The sequence below is a fragment of the Halichoeres trimaculatus genome, unplaced genomic scaffold (genome assembly GCF_033239565.1).
Source record: "Halichoeres trimaculatus isolate MK-OKI-2021-1 unplaced genomic scaffold, fHalTri1.1 fHalTri1_scaffold_1, whole genome shotgun sequence".
NCBI classification, from domain to species: Eukaryota; Metazoa; Chordata; class Actinopteri; order Labriformes; family Labridae; genus Halichoeres; species Halichoeres trimaculatus.
In genome coordinates this window covers 7,510,042-7,522,318 of record NW_027437179.1, presented here as the reverse complement: position 1 = coordinate 7,522,318, position 12,277 = coordinate 7,510,042, and the positions used below count along the sequence as shown (strand labels likewise).

Sequence of the window (12,277 nt, the reverse complement as noted above, 5' to 3'; positions counted from 1 at the left end):
TTTTTTCTCTCTTTTTCTCGTATGTTTTTGAACGAGTAGGGAACTGTTCAAAAATTTACATTTGTAAGGAAAATAGTTTTGTTTGTGATTATGAAAAACTTTCAATAAGCTTGTGGGAAAAAAATCTGAAAAAGGTCTTGAAATAACCTCTGTTATGATTTAGTGCTATATAAATGAAGATTAACTGATTAATTGAATTATCTAAAATGTATGTTTCTAGGTTTGGCCAAGAGTAAAATATACTGTAACAAGGCTATAATCAAAATGACTAAGCACACGTTTGGGTGCAACAGTGTGACTCAAAAGTCTGTTTTTCATCTCTTCTGCACAGTAGTAGAGCGTATACTGCAAATCAAACCTCCTAAACTTGATAATTTTAGATTCGTTGCCAGTTTCTGTCTGTTACACTTGATGCTTTGTTTAATTCACAATAACAACTGAGAACGTTACTCTTCCAAACCTAACATATTACATGATGGACCTGCTAGAAATCATAATTTAAAATATACAAATGTCAGATGTTAAGTTTAGAAGGAGTGTTAAGTGCTCGTTTGACACATGGTTCACTTGCCAACAAAGTTGGAAATCCCTGCAGCGCAGCATTACGTCAAAGCGTATTGAAGGACAAAGGTCTCACCCCATACATCCTGCACATAAACAAAGCCTCACAGTCAGGACTTTGTTTGGCTTTAACTTTGCTCTCTGAGTTCTGGGAACACATTACATCACTGTTCCCCTTCTGTCTGTCTTCCTGTGTTGTGAAAATACTACTCGACTGTAACAGGCGAGCTTCAACTTATGATATTCCTAAATGTCATGCGGGACAAGGGGGGGAGTGTTTCTGTGGTCAGCTCCAGTGAGAAGCAGCTGCAAACACACCCACCCACACACACAGGGCGTCTCTGGTGACGCTGCCGGTGGTTGGGTTAAATTGAAGCTGCAGGATCTTGCCTCTTGCTGTGGTTTTGTCTTTGAAGCCCTCCACTTTCATAACAACCTTTACCAGTCCTCTCTAATCGAGTTAAATGCCACATAAACAGCCACAAAATGACGAACGATACAAAGCAGGGCGGAGCAGGTCCAGTGAGAGCTGTTTCAGTGGATACGGTTGTAGCCCACCCTGGTGGGATGGAGGTCAGTGGTGGTTTGTACCTGGTCCATGTCAATCTCTGCCTGGCTCTCCTTCAGCTCCAGCTGTTTATGCAACCGGGTCACTCTCTCCAGGAGCTCCACCACAGCGCTGCAGCTCTCCTCGCTCCTCGAGCTCCCAAAGTTAGACAACAGCTTCTTGAATGCTTTGTCGTCACACCTAAACATCATGGACAGGGGGTCAGAAAATAAGTGTTACATGGGATCAGGGGTTGACAGATTTATCATACATGATGTGGCTCAGCACCGTGGAGGCTCTCAGTGGACTTTCAGCAGCTACATTTTATTCAGGGATCATTTCAGCTTTTAACATGAGATCATGTACACCCAGAGTTTCAAAAGCTGAACTTATGTAAGGCAAGCCTCCTTCTCTTCTTCTGCCTCTGTCTCAGTGATGGACGTCTTTCTTTCTGCAGTCTGACCTGTCAAAGCTGCATCTCAAAGTCTTCTCTTCACAGTAACTGAAACTGAGACTGAGACACTACCACCTCTTTAAAGCTGTGAAGCTTGAAGCTGTTGACTCTCAGAAACTGGTCTTCTGGTTCTGGTTCTGGTTCTGGTTTGGCTCTGCCAGACCTCTTCCTGTCAGAGTCTCCAGTCCCAGTTTGTGGGTGTCTTTGGATGCTGAAGGAAACTCTCCTCACTGAGCTCACCTTGACTTTCTTTGACTTCATTTCTCTGGAGTAAAGACTTGTCTGGTAGGGCCTGGTACCACGGTGTGTTCAGCTTGACTTTAATGCACACAGAGATGGTCGGATGAAATCAGGGAAACTTGGGAAACCCGTAGGAATTGGTAGCTCCAACTTCTAAAGCTTGATCAATCTCCATTTCTGTAGAACAGCTTTAAGTTGATAAAGGGCCATTCAGTATAATTATGAAATGTTGACTATTTTTCAGTTTTGGGTAACCTTACCTTTTTTCTAAACCTCTGGATGTTCAACACTTACTTTTGTACCATTTCAAGCTCTTTATTGGACTTGAACTGCTGAATTTCAGGAAAGAATTGAAAAAAATTGGGATGTTCGAAGAATCTCCCTCCAACATTCAACTGCAGTTTACTGAAATTTGGGGACCTTTTCTGAACTGTACACCACATCATCCAGATGGAGCTTGACTATCTCTCTTTTGCATAACTAGATCTCTAATAGGACTGGGGAAAATATTTCACATAATAACTTGCAGTGACAGAGTAGGGATTGTTTTATAATGGATATTTGTGCTATATTTTGTTGTTGTTGTTGTTGTTTTGTTTTTATTAGTTTTGTTTACCTTGCTTTTCTTTATTTACCTATAAAGCAAAATGGTAACATGGTCTGTTGTTGTAGGTTTGTGCCTCACTTGTTTTCTATGAGCAGTTAATAACATTTTTTCCCCTTTCGTACACATTTCTCACCTTTTATATGTAACTGCTAACTGCACTTGGTGTTTATTCATAGTATTGTTTAATACCAATGGCCGATCAGCACTGCACTTCTTGTATATTCTGTTTGTACCTCAATAAAGAGATTTTGACAAAACAGAAAAAGATTGGGGTGTTCTGAAACTTTTGACTGATAGTGTAAATTAATACTCAGTTTTGGTTTGAACCAAACTGATCATTGATAAATTCTGTCATTGCTGTATTATAGTCTGTGTCTGGGCAAAAGTTTGCTGTATTGTTTGCCATGTATGGCAAATACATCAGGTGTTAACTTAACTCCTTTCACTTTGTTTAGGAAACCCATCAGCCAAAAAACTATGTCACACGACTAATGCAGCCCTAAACAAGATTTGTTGTAAAAATGTATCCAAGTATATTCTTGATTTTTCCCAGTGCTGAGCAACACCATTTGTGTAAAATTTAACACAACTCTTCAAGCTATGCTTCCTTATGGTACTGCTAATGCCTCAAATACACCAGATATGTGTGCAGTGCGTCTCTGTTGCCCTGCGTTTTGACTGCAGCTGTGTGTTCAGTGTGACAAGCTGTATGACTAACAGACAGCTGGAGTCACAGACCGAGGAGTTCTTGCTCTTCCCACTCTATTAATAAGTCTGTCTTCATCCATGTTGGGCTGTGAAACCTCAAACCTGTTGACTCCTGGTCTGGCTCCACTCATTATGTCCATTTGTTGTCATAGTTAAGCTAAATACTAACTGATTTAGACACAGTTTGTTTTATTTTTAGGCAGTTTTGGTCACGACTTTGTATCCTGCTCAATCTTACCTACGCTGAATTTATGCGTCACAGCTCTACGTCCGGCAAAAATAGGATGGCTGCGTATTACCTGAAAGGATCTAGTGTAAGTTGACAGATTGGCTTGAATGGAAACCTATTTTACTAGTTTGCTGTGACAGAACGGAGATGGACTGCAGACACATCTGGTGAATTTGAGCAGTAGGTCTCCTGTCTCAGACAGTAGAATGAGAAACACCAGAGATGGTCAGGTGGCTACACATGCTTTCTGTATCAGCTGTACACTAAAGATAAAGAAGAAAGAAGATAAAGTGATGATAATGTGAAGGACCTTTCTCCACAGCAGGACAGCCGGGTCAAGATCCTCTTCACTTCATCCACCTGCCGCTGCTGATCCCCGGTCCATTTGTCCTCCTCTTCGTCAGAGGCTGCCTGGCCTTCCACCGATCTGAACAGCTGCTCCTCCACTAAATGCCAGAAACACACCATTATCGAATTGAATCAGCACTTTAACAGAGGTTAGTGACCAGTGTTAGTGGGAAGTCAATGCTTCAATAGAGCTATAATCAATGATAGCTCACTGGGAAGTTGAAAAGATGGGTTTTAAATAGTATATTATCACAGCTGACTTTATGATTGATCTGTGATTAATCTCACAGTAGAGACAAGGAAGTGTGGGTTCACTTGTTCCTACGCCAATTACATCCTAGACCTTTTACATCATAAAAATAACTGTTTGGCTACAGTTTCACATAGAAAGACCCAAAATACACTGCCTAGCCAAAAAATAAGTCGCCACCAAAAAAAAAAAGGTCACACACTCTAATATCTTGTTGGACCGTCTTTAGTTTTGTTTACGGCACACATTCACTATGGCATTGTTTGGATAAGCTCATGCAATGTCATAAGATTTATTTCCATCCAGTGTTACATTAATTTTTCACCAAGGTCTTGCATTGATGATGGTAGAGTCTGACTGCCATATTGGATTCTGGAGAAATGGAAGAAGGTCATGTGGTCTGATGAGTACAGATTGACTCTGTTCCAGAATGATGGACCATCAGAGGCAGATGAATTGATCTCCCATCTTGCCTTGTGCCTACTGTCCAAGCCTGTGGGGGCAGTTTATGATCTGGGGTTGCTGCAGTTGGTCAGGTCAAGGTTCAGCAACAGTCTGTGCTCAAAGAATGAGGTCAGCTGACTACCTGAATATACTGAATGACCAGGGTATTCCATCAATGGAGTTTATCTTCCCTGATGGCACGGCCATATTCCAAGATGACAATGCCAGGATTCATCGAGCTCAATTGTGAAAGAGTGGTTCAGGGAGCATGAGACATCATTTTCACACATGGATTGGCCCCCACAGAGTCCAGACCTTAAAGGTCCCATATTATGCAAAAATCACTTTATTAAGTCTTTTAGTGAAATTTGTGGGTCTTTGGCTTTTCTCCCAGCTCACAAAATGTGACATCTAATGATAAAACCTGTACTTAGTAGTGCCTGTGAGTGTAAAATCCTGACCTACAATGAGCTGTTTGGAATTCCCAGGATTTGCCGACATCAGCAACTCCCTTTTTTGACCAATCAGGAGCAAGTCTGACCTGATTGGTCCACCGGAGCAGATACCCCCGGAACCCCCTCCCCATCCACTCCCCTCCCTGCTGCTGCTCCAGCAGCCATCACTGCTCTGTTTTTGGCTGTAAACAGCCACATAGTTCCACGCACAAGCTTCCCATCTTGGAAGAAGACAAGACTAAGTGGTTAGAGTTCATTTATTCAGAACATGTGCCAGCTACACTTAGTAAAACTGTGCATGTGTGTGCTTGTCACTTCACGGCCGACTGCTTTTCCAACTTTGGACAGTACAACAGAGGGCTAGCGAATAGACTGGTTCGAATCCAAGGAAATGTGAAATGTGAGTATTTTAAATGCTGTGTGCTGTGGAGCAGATGTAAGAGCTTTTCCTCAGTGTTCCCCCGTTTTTGTGTTAGCTTCAGGATGCTAACTTTAGCTGCGGTTAGCCTGTTGTTTCAGCCTGTAATGTTACAGTTAACGAGCTTCACTGTTTTCTAAACGTTTTGCACTCGGAGCTCGTGGCGCCGCTCTCAGTGAAGCAGAAAAGTGGGGCGGTATCAGCAGTGGCTCATTTACATATGAAGGCCACGCCCACTAAATCAGAGCGTTCTGAACAGAGGGGCTATGAGAGGCTGGAAACAATGCTGCTGTGCTTGATTTATTGGCTTTCTAAACCAAAACATGTTACTACCATTTCATGAAGACATCAATGATCCATATTAAACTGCAGAAAAGGAGCAGAATATGGGACCTTAATATTTGTAATGTGCTGGAGAAGGCTTTGTGCAGCAGTCAGACTTAACCATCATCGATGCAAAAGCTTGGTGAAAAATTAATGCAACACAGGATAGAAATAAATCTTGTGACGCTGCAGAAGCATACTGAAACAACGCCACAGCGAATGTGTGCCGTAATCAAAGCTCAAGGCAGTCAGACCACATATCAGAGTGGCAACTTTTTTTTGGCCAAGCAGTGTATGTCAACACTTCTTGATTCTTTTATTATGGAAATGATGTAATGCATAAACAGTCAAAAAATTTCAGTGAAAAGAAGCAGCAGGAGACAAAGGATGCGTCAAATCCACATCAGTTCTTTGTGCATGGCTCAAAGATTTGCTGTGCAAAGTACTCAAAAAGTTTCAAGGGCTGTTTTGACTTTTATATTTCAAAATCATTAACTTTTAAACATTTCTTCTCTGTTTTCTGTGTTGTGATGAAGAATATGTCTTACTCTTATCTGGTGTTGTCACAGCTCTCCCTGTTGGTGAACAGCGGTCGTGTTGGGAGTTGGAGCAACACCTTTGGCTCGGCCTGCTGCTCACACTCAGCGGCAGCTCTGCCCTGGTGCTGCTTGGGAGTTGGAGTTTTGACACCTCTGACCTGAAAGGGAAAGCAAAGTACGCTCAATACAGACTGCATCATAAAGCATAACCTTGTCTTTCTGCTGTGCCGACACGGGTGGGGCTCCGACTGCTCTTCAAATTTGCACAGATGAGAAACGCTCACTCCAAACCAACTGCTTGCCTCAAAGACAGAGTATCAAGTGTCACAAGGCAGTGTGCATTAATGCACATCTACAACCGCCATGATAATTTTATAGAAGCCTGTGATGTTGTATGCCAAATCTGGGCGGGGTAATTGAAGCCAGACTGTGTATCTTTAAGGCATTTTTACAGTAAAGTGGGTCAATGGAAGGATAGAGCTGTTACAGAGCAGGAGTTAACCGAAAACACACTTACAGTGGATAAAATAAATAAAGACACACAACTATTTTTCTAACCTTTCTTGCAAAATTCTCCCTGGTGTGACAAAGATTTCCCTTTCATTCAATATGAAACGTCAAAATCACATTCAAACATCTGTCACTGAAAGAAAACCTGAGGCTGCTATTTGCGCAGATCAATTGTTCGGTAATGGTTTGACTTTTCAGAGTTTCTCCTGCTGTCTGCTCTTTTGTGTTCGGGGAAATCCGATAGGGGGCCTTCGTAAATCACAGAATAAGTGTTTCCAGATGATGATGTCTCGCTGAAGTAAAGGAGAAAACTCTCAAAAAAGGTTTTCAACAGTCTGACCCTGTTTGAAAAAAAAGGGAAAGAAAAAGATCGTTCATGCTTACATCCTGTTGGCACGCTGCTGACTGTGCTGTAAGACAACATTATACTCCACGTTTAGGCTCTGCTTTAAGTTCCACTGCGCAAAACTGGCAAGAGACGACGGACTGCAGTACAAGGCAATAATTGCAGCATGATTTCAGGCAATCAATCAGAGAGCAGTGTTTAAGTTAGAGGGGGCCGTGGAGGAGGGAAGAAGGAGTCGGTTCATGAGGGCCTGCAGCTGCAGTCGGATCAACATGGAAGGAGCTGGTGCATGGACGTGAAGACACACAAAACTTTCCTGGTTGCCGTGGAGACCCTGGTGCTCTGGAATGAGCTGGAGGAAGGCTTTTCAGATGCTTTGGTGTGACTAATTGCGCTTTAATTGACAGTTGTTTGAGAGCGGCTGAAGCCTGTGTCCAGTGGATACTGTAGTGAGGCCGCGGCTTCTGGCTCTTGCTTTTGACATGAATAGAAGTTAAAAAATCAGTCTTGCTTTGTGCCTAGATACCAAAAAAAAAAAGAAGCTCCACACTTTTCAGGCTGGCGAAAGAAAGGCATTCCAGCTGTCACATGAAAACCAGCGCTGGCTTGAGTTTATTTTGACTGAGCATGTAACCGATGATGTTGAAGAAGGGTTTCCATCACAGTTTGACAGAGAGGAGGTCTGGATGTGTTGCTGAGCATTGGAGTTCCAGCACACAGACACCTGAAAGAGGTCCAGACAGACACCCTGGATATCGGTCAGACAGCAGGCCGCAGTCGACAGAGACACATTTTGATCAACGTTCCGTGAGACTTGCATGAGAGCTGCTGCCAATAGACCAAATGCAAAACCAGCATGAGTGGGTCTGACCTGCCAAAATGAAAATATCTATTAATTCTACATTTCTGAGGCCAGGAGGAAAGTGAAATAGACCGCAGACTTCAGAGTGCAATATGAGAGTAAATGTTTTTACATGTGAGTGAGGAGCAATAAATACCTCACTCATTCAGATTATCTATCAACAATACAATTTACATTAAAGGCTGTTGCATACAGTGGTTATGAAACAGAGAATTATCATGGGAATATCAAAACTGACTCAGCTTAAATTCTTTCAGCTTACTCCATTAAAAAACTGCTTGATTTTCAAGTCCAGCAACATCTCTATGAGCTTAGAAACACATATGGATGGGTACCTTTCACATTTGAAACCATACGGTACCGATGGCCGGGACCTGGATATCAGTACCAGTAATTAATGGTACCAATTTTTGATACTTTTTTGTGTGTATGTGGTAAAAATTTCAGTTTCTAATAATAAAATATATATATTTTTTTCAATTTAACATATTTATCCTTCATTATATAAACTTGCAATGCTGTGTTCATGTCCAGCATGGAAAATCACCTACTCTTCCACTCTCTCACAGTCTCAAGGATGCATTAAGGTACCAAAACATGATACCTTTTGATTTTACATCAATTGGTACCCCTTAATTTTGACAGAATTTGGTCGGTACCAACAAAAGTACTTAACTCTGTACCCATCCCTATTAATACACACTGCATACCGCCTTCCGCTTATGAATGTAGTCTGTAGTCTGACTGTTCTGTTGAGTCTGAAGAAAATTTTGTCCAAAATTGATATCCAATATTGATATTGTTGTTGTTGTGGTTAAAAAAAAAACAAAAAAAAAAACAATCTAAGATGATTTGTAGTTCAGAGAGAAAGAGCAGTGCGAATGGGAAAAAAGGCGAGGATCAAAGGATAAAGTGCCAAGGATAAACGTGATCAAAGAAGTACATTTTGCCTGGATCAAAAATAGGAAGGGAGACATAAAAGACGAGAGTCCACTTTTCATAGGTAGCTTTTGTGTTTACATAGTTGTAGAAAACAATATCATCTGGGTCTTGACAGATTGTTCAAGATGCTGTGAAAATGCCGGCAGCCAATGAGTGTTAATGACATGTTAAAAAAAAAATGACCAACATCGGCCAATACCGATACTGATACTGATACATCATCATCCCTAGTTTTGTGGTATGTTATGCTTGTTTTCAGTTACAGAAAACCGAAGTGAAACTATCATTATCCTTTTAAATTAGTTATAAATGTTCAAAATGAGCCATAGGTACATCTTTACATTCCACAGTCCTGTTTTCATCAGAAAAAAAAATTAGAAAGGCATAAAGTTATCACTGCAGAATTAATCTTATCTGATTTTTAATCTTACCCCAAAGGATATATCCATCGTCTGTCGAAAATAAATCTGAAATGGATTGACTTTTTATTTTTACAGCTGGGGAAAAATTGCTTCCATATAATCCATGTCTGATTTGAAAAAAAGTTAAGTAAACACGTCAGTCATAACAAGAGGTGAAGCCACAGCACTTCTACCTCACAGATTATCCAACGTCAGTGTGGTTGTAATGCTGACTCATTCTAACAGGTGGCAGTAATTCACCTAAACATGAGTGCCACCCTCAATAAACAGGAAAAAAAAGAAAAAAAGCATAAGCGCAAGAGGTAACCTCTGGACTAAAACTAAGGGGCAATGCAGAAGTGCTAAAATCCGCAGTTCGTAGAGTGTCCACTTGAAGCTGGCTCCAGAAGTTCTGGAAAACAGATACACACCAAGCCAAACGAAAACGTTTTCACAGCAGAAATAAACACATTAACAGCTTGGTACAAAAAATGACTTCAGTCTAAACAGCTGATTTCTCTAATGACACACACTGTACCGGGGTGAATTTTTCTCACGCAGAAGTTTAGAAGATATTAAGATGACGAGTTTCCTCAGTCAGAGGCACAGCTTAGCACCCTGTAGCTGTTAGTGAGGCGGCTCAAAGCCCGCCTTATTTCCAACATGGCCTCTGGCAACGATTTGCCTCAAGACAATTTCAAGACCAAGTCCAGTTATCATTCAGTTAATACAATAGTTGTGAGAAACCGTATGGGAGACAGACTGGCCTAATGCATACTGAGAAATTTTCCCTAGTCAGTAGGACATCCAGGTATTTATGGCACATTGCAGATTTTGCTCTTTTTCACTAACTACATACAAAATTTCCACCAAATCAGTAGGCTCGGTTAGTAAACTAGTTGGTTTGGAAAACAGCCCATTGTGATGTTGTTTTTTTTCTTTTTCATCTTAAGCGTAATTGTAAAGATGCCAATGACTCCATACTTTGATATGTTTTGCTTTAAATTATTTATGATTTTTCTATATATATAAATCTATTGGAGGGTACAATTACAACTTTTTGAAACTGCTTCCTTTATTTAAGAATATTGACTGTAAAAAGCCAAGGACTCTAAGCTTCCTCTCTCAGCAACTATTTCATAAATGTTGTTTACAGTTACATATTTGCCTAAATTTTTCTGTGAAGCAGGAGAAATTTTCTTCTCCTCTAAATTTCCAAAGGTTATAAGTCAACTCAGAAGTCGCTGAGGACTCTAGTTTTCCAGGAAATACTTTTCAACAGGAGCACACAGATATCCAGTTCAACATTTCCTGCTCTGGCTCTGCGGCCTCTCCTCGTCTTTGATTTCTGTACCAAAGCCGCCTCTTGGCTCTTGAAGTCTTGAATCGGCTTTGGATAAGAATCTCAAAGAAGGAAGTGAACATTAATTGAGGAAATTCAGGAGTATGTCTGGACTTCCTTGAACTGTTCGATAAATCTTTAAATCTTCGATCAGGATATTGTTAGCTTGGTAAATTCAGCCCTTAGCAGCAAACAGATTGTTACAGCATTGGTCAATATCAGTGGTGACATTTTGTAGCTTTTCTAGGCAGGATTATTCCCACAGTCCTGGAGGAACAGGGGCAAGAGTAAATGTCAACAAGCTCTATTGTGCTTTTTCAGGGCATTTCTAATTAATAGCATCCTGTACGCTCCCTTATTAGCAAAAGCTCTTTCTGAGCCCGTGGAGGGCTGCACAGCTGTTTGTTGTTACAGCCAGGACACCCAGAGTCCTTCCTATGTTTATCACAGCGTGCAGCTGAAGCGAAAGCTCCATCAACATGACCCCCCATCACTGCTCGCCCCCTCCCTGAGGAGCAGTTTCCTCTTTCAGGTGTCATTGGTCACTGACAGTCTCCCTGCTCTGAAGAGGTTAAAAATAAGGGCGCACCATAAACCCCAGCCTGAACTTCAACTTCGGTGCGGGTAGGTGCCCCGAGGCATGACAGAGACAGGTTATGGGTCATGTTTACATAGCTGACGGTTATTAATCAAGTCCTCCTGGGTAACACCCGTACCTGGGAGACAAATAGAGCAGCTTCAGGGATGTTTCACAAACTGTGGACTTCATCCAAGAGTAAATAGAGGTAACATTTACAGAGAGTTAAGCTTTCCTTGAAATCAAAGAGCAAAGAAACCCACAAAGTCAAACAAACAGGGGTATTAAAAGAAGAGAGAAATATACAGAGAGGAGTCCAGCAGCTGTGGGTGGCACAGGTTTATGAGATATTTGGTGTGTGATGTATTTCTGCTGGTGTAAGCACACTTCCAAACCAGACAGCAGAGCAGTGGTTGGATATGAAAATGAGCCCACTTGGCTGAGTGGGTTTCTGAAGGCTGTTCAAGGAAAACAGTCAGGCAGCAGCAGCAGACTGCCACAAGTCCCACACATCTCCCGAGTGTGTCCTTTCTTTTAAGAAGGCTGTGGCAGCACCTGCTCCACACAATGCCACAGCTCTTGTGTGGAGGCAGATAAATGGTGTGCTGGACCCTCCTCTTCCCTCTGCTCTTGGGCGCCATGCAGGGAGCATGAAAAGGCTGGGAGATTATGTTTCCCATGGGGCCAGGCTTCAGTGGACCAGGGGTTAGAGGCATACAGAGCAGGAGTCTGCAGGCCTGCCAATAAAACAAATAGTGGGTTTTAAGCTCGCACACTGAGGACACATGTGCTCAGGGATACTTTCTAGAAATCCACAGGCTGTACAAATACAGGTTATCACATGAGTAATAGGGCGTTAAGTGAAAAGTGGCCAGAATGGGGTTTGTTTGGCTCACAGCAGGTGCGCCATGATGCTACAGTCCACGCCACCCTGGTCACAGGTTAGACTCCCTGTCACTGTTTGGTGCATGTCATCTTTCACTCCAGTCTCTCTTCAACTTGGGATGGGTACCTTTCACTTTTGAAACGATACGGTACCAATGCTCAGTACCTGACATTTGGTACTGGTACTCAGCATTATCAATTTTTGGTACTTTTTTGGCTTTATGTGGTAAAAAAATGTCAATTTATAATAAAATGTTTGTTTTTTTTCTATTTAACATATTTCTTCTT

The 12,277-nt window shown here is 41.7% G+C and overlaps 1 protein-coding gene across 2 annotated transcripts in view; it reads right to left on the bottom strand.

The window, feature by feature from the left end:
• The window catches only part of efcc1 (EF-hand and coiled-coil domain containing 1), a 28,218-nt gene that overhangs the window by 4,118 nt on the left and 11,823 nt on the right, over window positions 1-12,277 (bottom strand). For both annotated transcript variants that reach the window (XM_074670542.1, XM_074670452.1), the window contains 3 exons: window positions 6,134-6,282; window positions 3,657-3,792; window positions 1,153-1,309 (listed from right to left, as the gene is read on the bottom strand). In XM_074670542.1, the coding sequence (XP_074526643.1) occupies window positions 1,153-1,309; window positions 3,657-3,792; window positions 6,134-6,282 (442 nt within the window). The remainder of the gene's footprint in view (window positions 1-1,152; window positions 1,310-3,656; window positions 3,793-6,133; window positions 6,283-12,277) is intronic.